The sequence below is a fragment of the Carcharhinus amblyrhynchos genome, chromosome 21 (assembly GCF_965287045.1).
Source record: "Carcharhinus amblyrhynchos chromosome 21, sCarAmb.v2.hapA, whole genome shotgun sequence".
In the NCBI taxonomy this organism is placed as follows: domain Eukaryota; kingdom Metazoa; phylum Chordata; class Chondrichthyes; order Carcharhiniformes; family Carcharhinidae; genus Carcharhinus; species Carcharhinus amblyrhynchos.
The window spans coordinates 18,059,307-18,071,633 of NC_137344.1; the positions used below are offsets into that span (position 1 = coordinate 18,059,307).

Consider the following 12,327-nt stretch of genomic DNA (forward strand, 5'->3'; position numbering starts at 1 on the left):
ACTATTGTGCTTACTCCAGTCACTGTATATACACTAAAGATGAAAATCAATCCCAATATCTATCCAAAAATAATACATATGAATATGGGGTTTCACACAGTCGTTCGTGGTCATCAGTAATTCATTGGCTTTTTAGAATCAATGAATCCCTACAGTGCAGAAGGACGCTATTCAGACCATCAAGACTGTACTGACTCCCGCTCTATCCCCCTAACAACACATGTTTACCGTGGCCAATCCATCCAGCCTACACATCTTGTGGCATGAAAGGGCAATTTAGCTTGGCCAATCCACCAAAACCTGCACATCTAAGAAGTATGGGAGGAAACTGGAGTATCCGGAGGCAACCCACATAGACACGGGGAGAGAGTTTCCACAGTCACCCAAGGCTGAAATGGAACCCGAATCCCTGATGCCGTGGGGCAGCAATGCTAACCACCATGCTGTGTGATTTTCTCACCAAAGATTTACTGTGTATTCTGCTGTTCAGAAATGTATTTTGCCTGTCAACCAGCAAAAGTTCTTTCACTCTGATGGAGCTATTAGAGACACAATATAATAGTAGGCAGCTCCACTTTAAACAGAATCCACTTATCTAGATCGACAATAAAACTCTCTTAGAGTAGAAATATTGAATAGAATGTATCTAACTGTAAATTATGTCTTGCAATTTTATGTTCAGACTGTGGAATCTGTTCTGCCTGAAGGAAAACCCTTACTTGAGATATCTTTGTTTTCAGTTCCTTGAAGATGCTTGAATAGTCTCTTTCATGCCTCCCCACAAACTTGGGAATTTTCTGTTTAAAACAAAAATGCAAATATGAATTGGATTTGCTCACTATAAAGTGAAAAGAATCTTCAATAAAGAACATACTTACCTTATGAGCTATGAATGGTTTTCCTCTAAGGAACAGTCTTATCAGCTGCCGCTCAATGTTTTTAATATCATACTCTGGTAATGTCTCCTGCCCTTTTTCCAGCGAGTACTGGCAGTTTGACAGAACGAGTGGGATGAAATCTTTATCAGGGTCGCAAATAATTACATGTGCCTCTGATACCTCTTCTGGGCTGATGCAAGATCTAGTGGGGGGATAAAAAAAGGATATATCCTATAATTTAGACCTAAATATATCAATCTGACACCGAAATACCAAATGAAGAAAGGAGGAAATGACAACACGAATGGAAACACATTGACGACAGAATTTCATTGACTGAAGCGTACTGTCTGGGAAATGTTAAACAGGCACTGCAGCTCATCTTTGTCATGCAGATTCACTGACTGGGGGTGGGAGGGGTGCTTGTGGGAACTGTCCCATCCCGCCCACCATGGGAATCGTAGCAGATGTGGTGGGTAGCGGACCATGCAAAGGTCCGTTGGCCTCTGGTGGGATTTTCCAGCTTTGGGGCAAGCATGGCTGGAAAATCCTGCCCTGGGTGTCAATCAAGAAGGATTTTTTTTCCCTTAACATTACAGTTCCACGCCTGCAAGCTTTCACTTTTTTTTAAACAAAAAAAGCAGGGAAGTGCTTACTTTTTGGACGTGCTAATGGCCCCGAGGAGATTATTTTGAACCTCAATAAGAAACTTGCTGAGTGCAGTGGCACAAAGGCCTGGACCTTCTGGCTGAGGCAACAAAACTTCAACAGGACTTTCAAATGACAAATCCTCCTGACGCAGCTTCTCGGGAATACTTGGATCTGGAAAACAAGAATTTGAAAGTATGACTGACACAGATGATATCCAACTCTGCATGGTTGAGTCTGCAAAACCGTCAAGTAGCACTGACGGGAATTTGTTAACCTGAATATTATATAGAAACTAGAAGCAGGAGTAGGCCATTTGGCCCTTCAAGCCTGCTCTGCCACTCATTTTGATCATGGATGATCATCAAATTCAATATCCTGATTCCCCCCTTCATCCCAAATTCCTTGATCCCTTTAGTCCCAAGAGCTAGATCCAATTTCTTCTTGAATATTACTACAATAATTGTTTGGAAACAGGAGAGAATGAGCAGAGTTTCCAACGGAGCTAAGTACAGTTGTGAACAGCATGCAACCTCAAATAGGTTACCCCTATGAGGCCTATTAACCCATTAAACCTTTGAGATTAATTGTTATTTTGTGCAAGAATGAGAACTAGATCAAGGTAGTTTGAAAAAAAGTTCCTGATTCCTAACACTTTTATTTATTAGTGTCACAAGTAGGCTTACATTAACATTGCAGTGAAGTTACTGTGAAAATTCCCTAGTTGCCACATTCCAGTCCCTGTTTGGGTACCCTGAGGGAGAATGTAGCATGACCAATGCACCCAACCAGCACATTTTTCTGACTGTGGGAAGAAACTGGAGCACCTGGAGGAAACCCATGCAGACAAGGAGAGAATGTGCAAGACATACAGTGACGCAAGCCAGGAATTAAACCATGGTCCCTGGCGCTGTGAGGCAGCAGTGCTAACCACTGTGCCACAGTGTTGATCAAGAAGGGGATATGGACATGGCAGCAAGGCAGAAAGGTGGTAAGTCAATGCATGGTATTCAACATAGGTCTAAATGGCAGTATTATTTGGCCATTCTAAACAGTCTTTCATATCCAACCATGTGGCATATTTTAACGTGTATATATTATCATTTTTAAGTGACCAGTACTTAGTTATAAATCTGATAAACAAAAATGTTCTCCTTTTTTCGTTTAACTGCAGTTCCATGGCCTACCACATTTAACTTGGACCATTCCACTCTAAGATGGTTTTTCATATCATGATTCTCATTAAACACAGTAAATAGGGCAGGCAGCCCTGCTCCACAGAATGGATCTCTGTCAGTTTGCCTTGTGCTGAGCCAAGCCATGCTCATGTCCAGTTCTCCTTCAGCCAAAAATGCGATCAGAAGAATATTCAACCTCAGAAAATTGCAATATAATACATGCTGTGACATGGATACATGAGACGCTTTTGAGATTTAAGTGAAAACTTGAAAGACTGAAGACATTGTGTAAAATTCTGGAGCCTCTGGTGCACTGGCAAACAGAATACCAATGTGAAAAATGATCAGAAATCACATCAGAACGGTGTTACTAAATAATACGGATTCGATAGGAAGAATAATCGAGTGGAAAGTGGATACAACAGCTGGATTTCACTCACTGTTTTTTGCCAGTGACAGACGCAGTTGATTCCAGAGCTGTAAGAAAATCTTGATCCTTTTGTCAAAGCTATGCCTTTGACCCTGCTGGCCTGGAAACACAAAAATGATACACGAATAAACCAAGTGCCTATAAACAGGCCACCAATACCACGTGTTATCTATCTACAGGGAACTACCCCACACTTAAACATTCTTCGCCACTCATTAACTTCCCTTCTTTTCATTATCTCAGAGACAACCATTGTATGTATCATAAATGGCCACAACTAATTTGGTCCAGAATTTGGTACAGCTTTCTGTCATACGCTCTCACTGCCTTCACAGTAAACATTCTTCTTCACTGCTCAACATTGTTAACGCCAAAAACGAACATTTTACCTGAAGCCATTTGCTGCAGGAACTGAGAAATGGTCTTTGATTTCTTCTCTGAGGCACTTTGGAATGTCCTGATTAAATCATACTGGAGTCCAAGAAGATCAGGTAGATTCTTAAGCAGGCTTATATAACGGGCCTAGAAAACAAAGAGCCAGGATGTATGTCATTTTGTGGGATGATCAGTTTTTCCAGCAGCCACAAAACTTGATCCTCTGTGCCAGTTAGCAAAGCCATTATGTAACACTACATAAATGAACATTGGGGCAAAGTGTTAAACGAGGCACTATTGCAAAAAGTGTACCATTTTTAATGAGTCGACTTAGGTGACTTTTTAAACAACCGCAATTTGACATCAGGGAGGCTTAAAAGATGTGGGGGTTAGGTTGATTGGCCATACTAAATTGGCCCCAGCATCAGGGGTATTAGCAGGGTAAATATGTGAGGTTACAGGAATAGGGCCTGGGTGAGATTGTGGTCAGTGCAGACTCAATGGGCCGAATGGCCTCCTTCTGCACTGTGGGGATTCTATAATGGAAGTCAGAAGAGAAAACACAGTGAGAATTATGTACGGACAACAATTCAGGGAGAAATGGGGCTAAATAAAGTTACAGTTTTTCAGCACCGAAAAATAATCCTTTTTTAAGCCTAAGAAGTATTGAGTGCCAATTTGAGGATTTGGTGCAGACTCAATGGGCCAAATGGCCTCCGTCTGCATTGTAAGATTCTACAGCTCCATGGAACAAAGATAGGAGAGAACAAGAGCACAGGGTGAGAAGAACCTGAGCAGGGGACAACTGAAATAGTGCAGAACTTTTATCCATTCAATCCTAGCCTGATCTATACCTGCTCTGAAGCAGTGAGCTCCTTCCTTAAATATGTAGCAGTCCCTGATATCAATATTGGGATTTGCTTGCTAGTTTCAGGAGAGGGTCAATGGTGGCTTTCTCGCTAAGCCAAAGCTGTTGGGATCAGAGTGCAGGGTCAAATTAAACTCAGGTAAGTAGAATTATGTAATTTTGTTTTTACAGATTCCTTAATGCGCCAAGATGTGCAAGGGTGAGGGGGGAGAGAGGGTTATATCTGGGGCACTAGAGACTCCAAAAAGAAGCTTTGGAACATCTGATTCGCCAAATGTTCCTCTTTAAGCACTCTGTTACAACTACCTTGTACTAGAGAATACTACCCCACTGAATGTGCAGCCACTGAGCAACCCAGTTTTAATGCTTCCAGACTCTTCCTGTTGGGAACTTGGCAGGTATGCTAATGAGGCTCAGCAATTAGAAAAAGCCACATCTCTTTGGAAACACACCCAAACAAACTGGCCGCTGGCTAGGCTACGTTCCAGACTGGGAGTGAAAACTGCACCCATCAAGCTGGAGCACCTTCTGTGTAGGATCCTGTGCTTAAACAGCAGCCCAGCTGGCAGGAAGGAGCGACAAGCTTCAGTTACACAGTGGTTAGCACTGCTGCCTCACAGCACCAGGGACCTGGGTTCGATTCCCAGTTTGGGTCACTGTGCAGAGTTTGCACATTTCCCCCGTGTCTGCATAGGTTTCCTCTGGATGCTCTGGTTTCCTCCCACAGTCTGAAAGACATGCTGGTCAGGTGCATTGGCCATGCTAAATTCTCCCTCAGTGTACCCGAACAGGCACCGGAGTGTGGCGACTAGGGGATTTTATAGTAACTTCATTGCAGTGTTAACGTAAGCCTATTTGTGACAACAATAAATAAACAAGAAGACTGGAATGTTGAGATTGCAATAACACCTCAGTGATTTTGAGATTGTTCAGTACGCTTATAAGTTCTTTTCTCTGCCTTTTGGCAAAGATTTAAGTGTGAGGTCAGGTGTAATGCCTGTTCTTGTCAGCTTGGATCTTCTGTCTCTCTTTTGTGAGGATGTGGAGATGCTGGCGCTGGACTGGGGTAAACACAGTAAGAAGTCTGACAACACCAGGTTTAAGTCCAATCGATTTATTTGATAGTAAACTGAACCTGACAGGTGAACCTGACAAACAGGTAAACCTCAAAAGCTTGTGAGTTTACTGTCAAATAAATCGGTTGGACTTAAACCTGGTGTTGTCAGACTTCTTACTGTTTTTTGTGAGGACCATGAATTGGATTCAATTTGAATTTGAATTGGCTTTAAACAAGGAGATGGCTTAGGGGCTTGCCCTATTCATTCTGCACACAGGTTTTGTAACTCCGAGAAAGGAATAACATTATAAAAAAAGTATATATTCATCACTTTTCTATATGACTATTTATTGGATTGTATGAGCACAATCAAATTCTCTGTGTTCTAGTCACTGCATAAGCAGAACAGTTACACTGATAAATATGTGAATTCCTGTATCTGACAAAGGTAGAAATCCAATTACAAAAAAGGTCATTTCACCACCTCTCTTGTTCTGATTCTTCGGCAAGCTGACTGATAAAAACCAGGCAGATTCACATTCAATCTCAAGTCTGTGCCCAGATAGTTCATGGGCAGCTAGGGATTGTGAAGGGAATGGAGCTGCGTTTGGAAAATTGTGTTTATCTCAGAAACATATTCTGTTATGCATGTGAAAAAGTTGTTAAACGTTCAAACAATGTCAACTGGAGGTTCCCCTCCTGATTTGGAAAAGTCTTCTTACTGTCGTTGGGTCAAAATCCTGGAACTCCTTCCCTAACAGCACTGTGGGTGTACCTACACCACACAGACTGCCGCAGCTCAAGAAGGCAGCTCACTACCACCTTCTCAAGAGCAATTTGGAATAGGCAACAAATGCTGGTCTAACCAGTGCCACCCACATCCCATAAATGAATTATATAAATCTTACAGGGGACTGAATCAAACTGAACGGTGCCAGTTAGAGATCTGAGTGTTGCAGTGTACACCTTCCCCAAAGGTTCATGACTAATGCCAGGAGTATTGCTGAAGCAAATAGGGTTGTAAGCCCTATTCACTAGGAAAATCAATACAAATTAAAGCATATCAACTTGTCCTTGTGTAAGACCTTGGTTAAGCTTCAGTTATAATAAGGTTCACTTACAAGTTGGGAAATATTGAGCCTTTGGAAAAGGTTTAGAGAAGAACCCACACTATTAATTCCCAGGCCAAAACTACAATTTCTCCATACTTTAGAAAAGTGGTGACTCAGTCCCAACTTAATTGAGGTTCTTAAAATAATGAAGGGCCTAGATTATGTTAACATGGAACAACCATTTGAACTGGATGGGTACGGGAATACCAAAGTATATGCTTAAAGCTTACACAAGGGCAGAACTAGTTTAGATATTAGACAATTCTTCTTTTGCGAGAGAATGCTTGACTTAAGGAATGTGTTGCTGGCCTCTCTGTGAACACTGACTTGCTGCATTCCTTCTAGAAAGTTTTTAAAGCTATTGTCATGAGTAGGCGTACATTAACACTGCAGTGACATTATTGTGAAAATCCCCTAGTCGCCACGCTCAGGCACTGTTCAGATACACTGAGGGAGAATTCAGCATGGCCAAACCAACTAACCAGCACAACTTTTGGACTATGGGAGGAAAGCAGAGCACCCAGAGGAAACCCACACAGACACAGAGAAAACATACAGATTCCACACAGACAGTGACCCAAACTGGGAATCGAACCCTGGTGCTGTGAAATAGCAGTGCTAACCACAGTGCTACCATGCCACCCACTGTTTTAGCTGCAGAAAGATGAACCTCTACTGCTTAAATCTTCTGGTGCTCCTCCATTCTCATGATGAGCACATTTCAGATGATTTTGTGAACAGAACTCTATTATAGAGGGCACATCATGTTAAGATTCATTCTGCTGATAAACGGTGACACCTAAACCACATCGAAAGTACCTTTTGAAGAAATTGCCACAGGATAGGTGTCAGAGTCTTTCCACCCTTTTGCTCTACCATGTGTGTAAAGTTCTCTACACATATTCGACGGTGACACTTCCAGGCAGAGGAACAGTCCAAGACATCATGAGGAGAGCTCAGCAAATCCGATGGATCTCCAAACAGCATTTTCACAACGGGACTCCCACCAATTCTGTCATCAGAACTCATCTGCTTGCCTACATCTGACAACCTCTCATCAAGATTCTGTGGATTACAAAAAGAGAGGTGAGCTTCCTTGTTTAACGGCTCCATAACCTAAAGGTTCACCAGCAAGTCACAGTTTAATCGTTCTGTCGTTGAGGGGTGGGTGGGGTTGGAGGGGGGTAATAACTACATACTGTTTGGTGAGAAGTTTCCATCTAAACTCAAAATTCAATTTTTAACAACACATAATATGGAATAAAGATGTTGTACTGGTAGCAGACTATGACCGTAATTCTGGGGCATGAAAACCAATTGCTGCTGCCAGCGGGGAAAACTGGAGTGTCTGCCAGGTGGGATTCAACCTCCTCTTGTTGAGAAAAATACCCCAAAGGGAAACATGCCAACCAATCCGGCTTCACAGAGATTGGGGTGCCATTTTTAAAGGGAGCCATGATCTCAAACAGCAAAGCCAGGTACCCCTCACTCCTCCCATTGAAATGACAACCCTCCACCCCACAGATCAAAGGAACACCCTAACCCTTCATCACTGAGGAGTAACCTCCCCCTTCCCACCACTAAATGCAAGGGTCACCCCCACCTCCTCGCCCCAACCCTTCACCACACATGCATGAGGGTGATTTGACACCCACCACCCCCACAGAGGAGACCATCCGAAATTGGGTCAACAAAGGCCATGCCTATCATGCAGGCTGCCTTCAGGCCCCGAACCTTCAGGCACTGTCCCTTGGCAGTGCCAACCTGGCAATGACAGTATCACAGTGACACCCTGGCAGTGTGATGCCCCTGCCAGGGTGTCACTAACAGAATGACAGGGGTGCTGTGCCAGCCTTGTCTATTGCTGAAAGCTACCTCCAATGCAGGCGTGCTATTCCAGCCTGAGAGGTTGAAGAAAATCTGCTATGTGAAAAAAAATCAACCATGGTCTTCAGAACAAGAAACAAGCCTATTTTAAAGAAACTGCAGTTTGAACTAGTAACTACTGACTTGAATATGCACTTGAGATGAAAGTGAAAATAGTTTAAAAAAACAAACTGTGGTTAGAAAAGAGGAAACACCTCAGATATAATCAACCATGAAGGGGAACAAAAACTGCCTGCTATGAAATAACCCAGAACTGTCAATCAGGAAGCTAGTTAAAGCTGCTGGAGCATGAATTTGAATGTAAACAAAGCACTTCAAAGCATTTAGGCTTCTCAGCATGGCCAGAGACCTGAAAAGAAACTACAGAACTTAAAAAAATGGGGCCAGGCTGAACAGCCGGAGTGAGAAGAGGAGGCACTTGAGGCTTCCTGAAGAGTGAACTGATTGTATCAATAATGAACTGTTTGATCTGCTCTAGAGCTTCTGAGAGAAAGAAAAGGCAATTCTTTCTGTAGAATGGAGTGGTGATGTGATTTTGAAGGCTTTCAAGTGTTCAAGGGCCATGGATTTTAATGTGACCAGGCCACTTCAAAGGTTTTACAGAACACAGCCAGTAATGAAGATGTTTACTAGAATGATGTCTGAAATCACCATCCCATGAGGGACCACCATGTTTTCCAGGGTAATATGGACTTGGCCACAGCAGAGGGGCCCATGGGCACATTTGGAGGCTTACCTCCTTGCACCACCCCCCTGCCCCCCACCGCCACCTCCCACCGTTGCAGTCCATGGTGCCAGGTCCAAACTTGTCAAGACCTGTACAGTTTGGCACCCGCAGGACTTGTGTTCATGGGGGTGGGGGGTTGTGGTGGAATGGGAGCATCTGAGGAGTGGTTCAATTGGATTTCCAGCCTAATGTTAACTTTGTAGATCTAGTTTAAACAGCTGACATCAAGATCTCATCCGCACTGCTGGAGAACCTGATTTTTGTGGGTGCAGTGTGCTGGGAGATTGGGAATGGGAATGGGAATGATGCCCAGCAGGAATCCTGATGCAACCCTCTCACACAATTCAACAGACTATTGGGAATTCCGGCTGGGGCAAGCACACACCACCACCACACCAACACCACCCCACAACCCCCCTGAAGAATCCCAGTGTACATCTCCTACAAACTGATGATTCTCCTTCGTCAAAGCTTCAATATCTGGAACTACATTTCCAGGATGAAGAATCACCCTTAACCATGATGTGCAATGCAGTGGAAATCACTCGGATTGTCTTTCTTGCCTTTTCCACAAAGTGATGAATATCACACTGTCAGGCTAAAAATAGCATTTAGATTTATCTACCATTCACGTCATATACAGAAGCAGCAAAAAGTTAAAAATTATAATCAAAACAGAGTAAGTCACGAAGACGTTAATGCCCTTCTCCAGAATTTGTACTTCCAACAAAGTTTCTTATATGACACAGCTACTGGATAAAAGAGCCGTCGAGGTCACAATTTAACTTTGAATGAGAATGGCATAATGCTTGGGCAACCACATAGATGTCAGTTGTTAATTAAGGACTTAGGTGAAATAGTCAGGTTGTGATTTAAGCCATGGACAAGGCAATTATATCACAGATATTAATGTTGAAATAGTAACTCTTCTACTTATTCAAATATCAGAGACAAAGATGATAATATTTACATTTACCACTTGAATGACAAATAATATAAATGAATTAAATTAAGACCAGATAGTTTCTATAAAAGGCAGGCTTCCAGTTCATCATCCAGGCCATGAAGATGAAAGTTGACATCAATTAATTTCTAAGTTTGTTAGTATTACATCTTGATGAGGGAGCTTTCCAAGCAATCTTTGGCCTAATTAGTTCCAGCTGACATTACTACCCAAAATAGAGCAACACACAAATATCTGGATGAATCTGGCTAGTCTTGTGTTCTGGCCATTTCATTTCAAAGAAACAAATTTGCATTTACATAGTGCCCTTCACATCCTCAGGGTATCCCAAAGCATGGCATTGCCAATGAGGTAATTTTCTGAAGTGCAGACATTGCTGTATTAAAGGCAAATGTAGCAACCAATTTGCATGCAGAATGGTCCCACAGACACCAATGCCATATATGATAGATCATCTGTTAGTTGAGGAATCAGTAATGACCAAGAATAATATTCTGATTTTCTTTTGCATGCAATCTGTTATGTCATTCCAGGGCGCAGATACAGTCTCAGTTTAATATATTATCAAAAAGGAAAAACCTCCACAAGTGCTGAAGTGAAGTAGCCACCTCGAGTATGTGGTCCTGAGTCTGCAGTGGGACTTGCACCCTCTAGCTCACTGGATCAAGGCAGAAGGGTTACAGACAAAGTCATTCCTTTAAAGATACAACTAGCTGAAGCTAATTTTGCAATAGATTGCTCTACATTCAAAAACCTCCTCATATAGTTCCCTTGTAACCATGCCTTCATCCTAACCTTGCCGTGTTTCCACTTTTCCCATGCTCCTTGCCATCCTATTCATGCTGGTCTTAAAGCTCTGTCTCTTGCCTCTCTGCATTATGAAGAACGCCCTAAAAAACTGGTACTGCTAGCTACACTTGAGACACTGAAGTTGGTTCTCGGAAGTCGAAATGATGAGAACAGTGTTGTAATGATGAGCACACTGACCACACCTAAGCATTCAACAAGGAAATTTCATACATTAATCCAACTGACCTTTAGCAATGGAGAAATAACAACTTTGATGAAATGGCTCTCCCAGGCATTTCTAGCTTGCTTTGATGCCAGATGCTCATCCCACCTTGCTCGACATTCTGGGCAAACAATGTCACAGAAAGATTATAATTCAGTACAAAGTTCAAGCTGTATTTGAATTTGCTGTGGACCAATAAACTTGCCCTGTCTAGGGATTTTTTTTTTGAAGACTCGTGAGGAACAATTGGCCTTTTACTGGAAAATAGAAGTTCATTTTTAAGTTGTTATTATGGAAATGTACATGTAGATAAATTAAACTGCAGACTTGCAAGCTGCACGCAATGTACAATTGAGAGGCTGAATTAAAATTGGTATGAATATTCCTGAAGGTGCACGGTGCCAGCCTGTGCAAATTTTGGATAGGTTCTGAGCTGCACACAAGCTGTGTAAACAAAATAACATTTTTCCACATGTAATGTGTACACATCAAGCTACTTCAATCAGATTCAAGCAATATAATGCGACAAATCTCCAGATATGAGTACCTTGGGCTTGATATTTCTCTGTGGTTACACTAGGTTTCTGGAAGCTTCCATGAGATCTATTGTGGAGCAGAACTTCTGTCTGTCTTTTATTTGGGTACCTGTGTTGGAAGGGATGAAGGTGACCATCCTTCATAGCTCTTGGGGCTAAAGGGATCAAGGGATATAGGAGGAAGGGGGAATCAGGATATAGAATTTGATGATCTGCCATGATTAAGATGAATGGCGGAGCATGCCCGAAGGACCGAATGGCCTATCCTGCTTTTAGTTTCTATGCTTCTATGACCAAAGATGCGCCTCCCCAATGTTGTGCTGCACCCCCAGGGCTATTGATGACCTGTTCCAAATTTGGAAGGTGAGGTGTATGCGACTCCAGTCTTGGTCCAATGATTCCCATCAGAGTGGCTTCTTCTGCTTCAGAACCCCAGGTCCATACACCCGCCTCCTCCCAGCAAAGGCCTGTGTATTGTGGATACATCCTGTGACTAGGCAACTCTCACTGGGGCTTAGCATGGCTGCATCTCACCTGCTCCCATTTCCACACTATATTTCATCAAACTGATTCAAATCTTTGACAATCACTCGTGAGAAAATAAACCGAATATTGGTGATTTAACAAAGGCAAATAATCACACCTTGTATATAGA

The 12,327-nt window shown here is 42.5% G+C and overlaps 1 protein-coding gene across 1 annotated transcript in view; it reads right to left on the minus strand.

Annotated features, from left to right (window-relative positions):
- LOC145356666 (E3 ubiquitin-protein ligase rnf213-alpha-like) overlaps window positions 1-12,327 on the minus strand; it is a 164,179-nt gene that overhangs the window by 10,586 nt on the left and 141,266 nt on the right. The window contains exons 61-67 of the mRNA XM_080209532.1: window positions 11,160-11,257; window positions 7,366-7,611; window positions 3,524-3,656; window positions 3,145-3,234; window positions 1,535-1,700; window positions 879-1,080; window positions 720-797 (exon numbers count right to left, since the gene is read on the minus strand). Of these exons, the coding sequence (XP_080065658.1) occupies window positions 720-797; window positions 879-1,080; window positions 1,535-1,700; window positions 3,145-3,234; window positions 3,524-3,656; window positions 7,366-7,611; window positions 11,160-11,257 (1,013 nt within the window). The remainder of the gene's footprint in view (window positions 1-719; window positions 798-878; window positions 1,081-1,534; window positions 1,701-3,144; window positions 3,235-3,523; window positions 3,657-7,365; window positions 7,612-11,159; window positions 11,258-12,327) is intronic.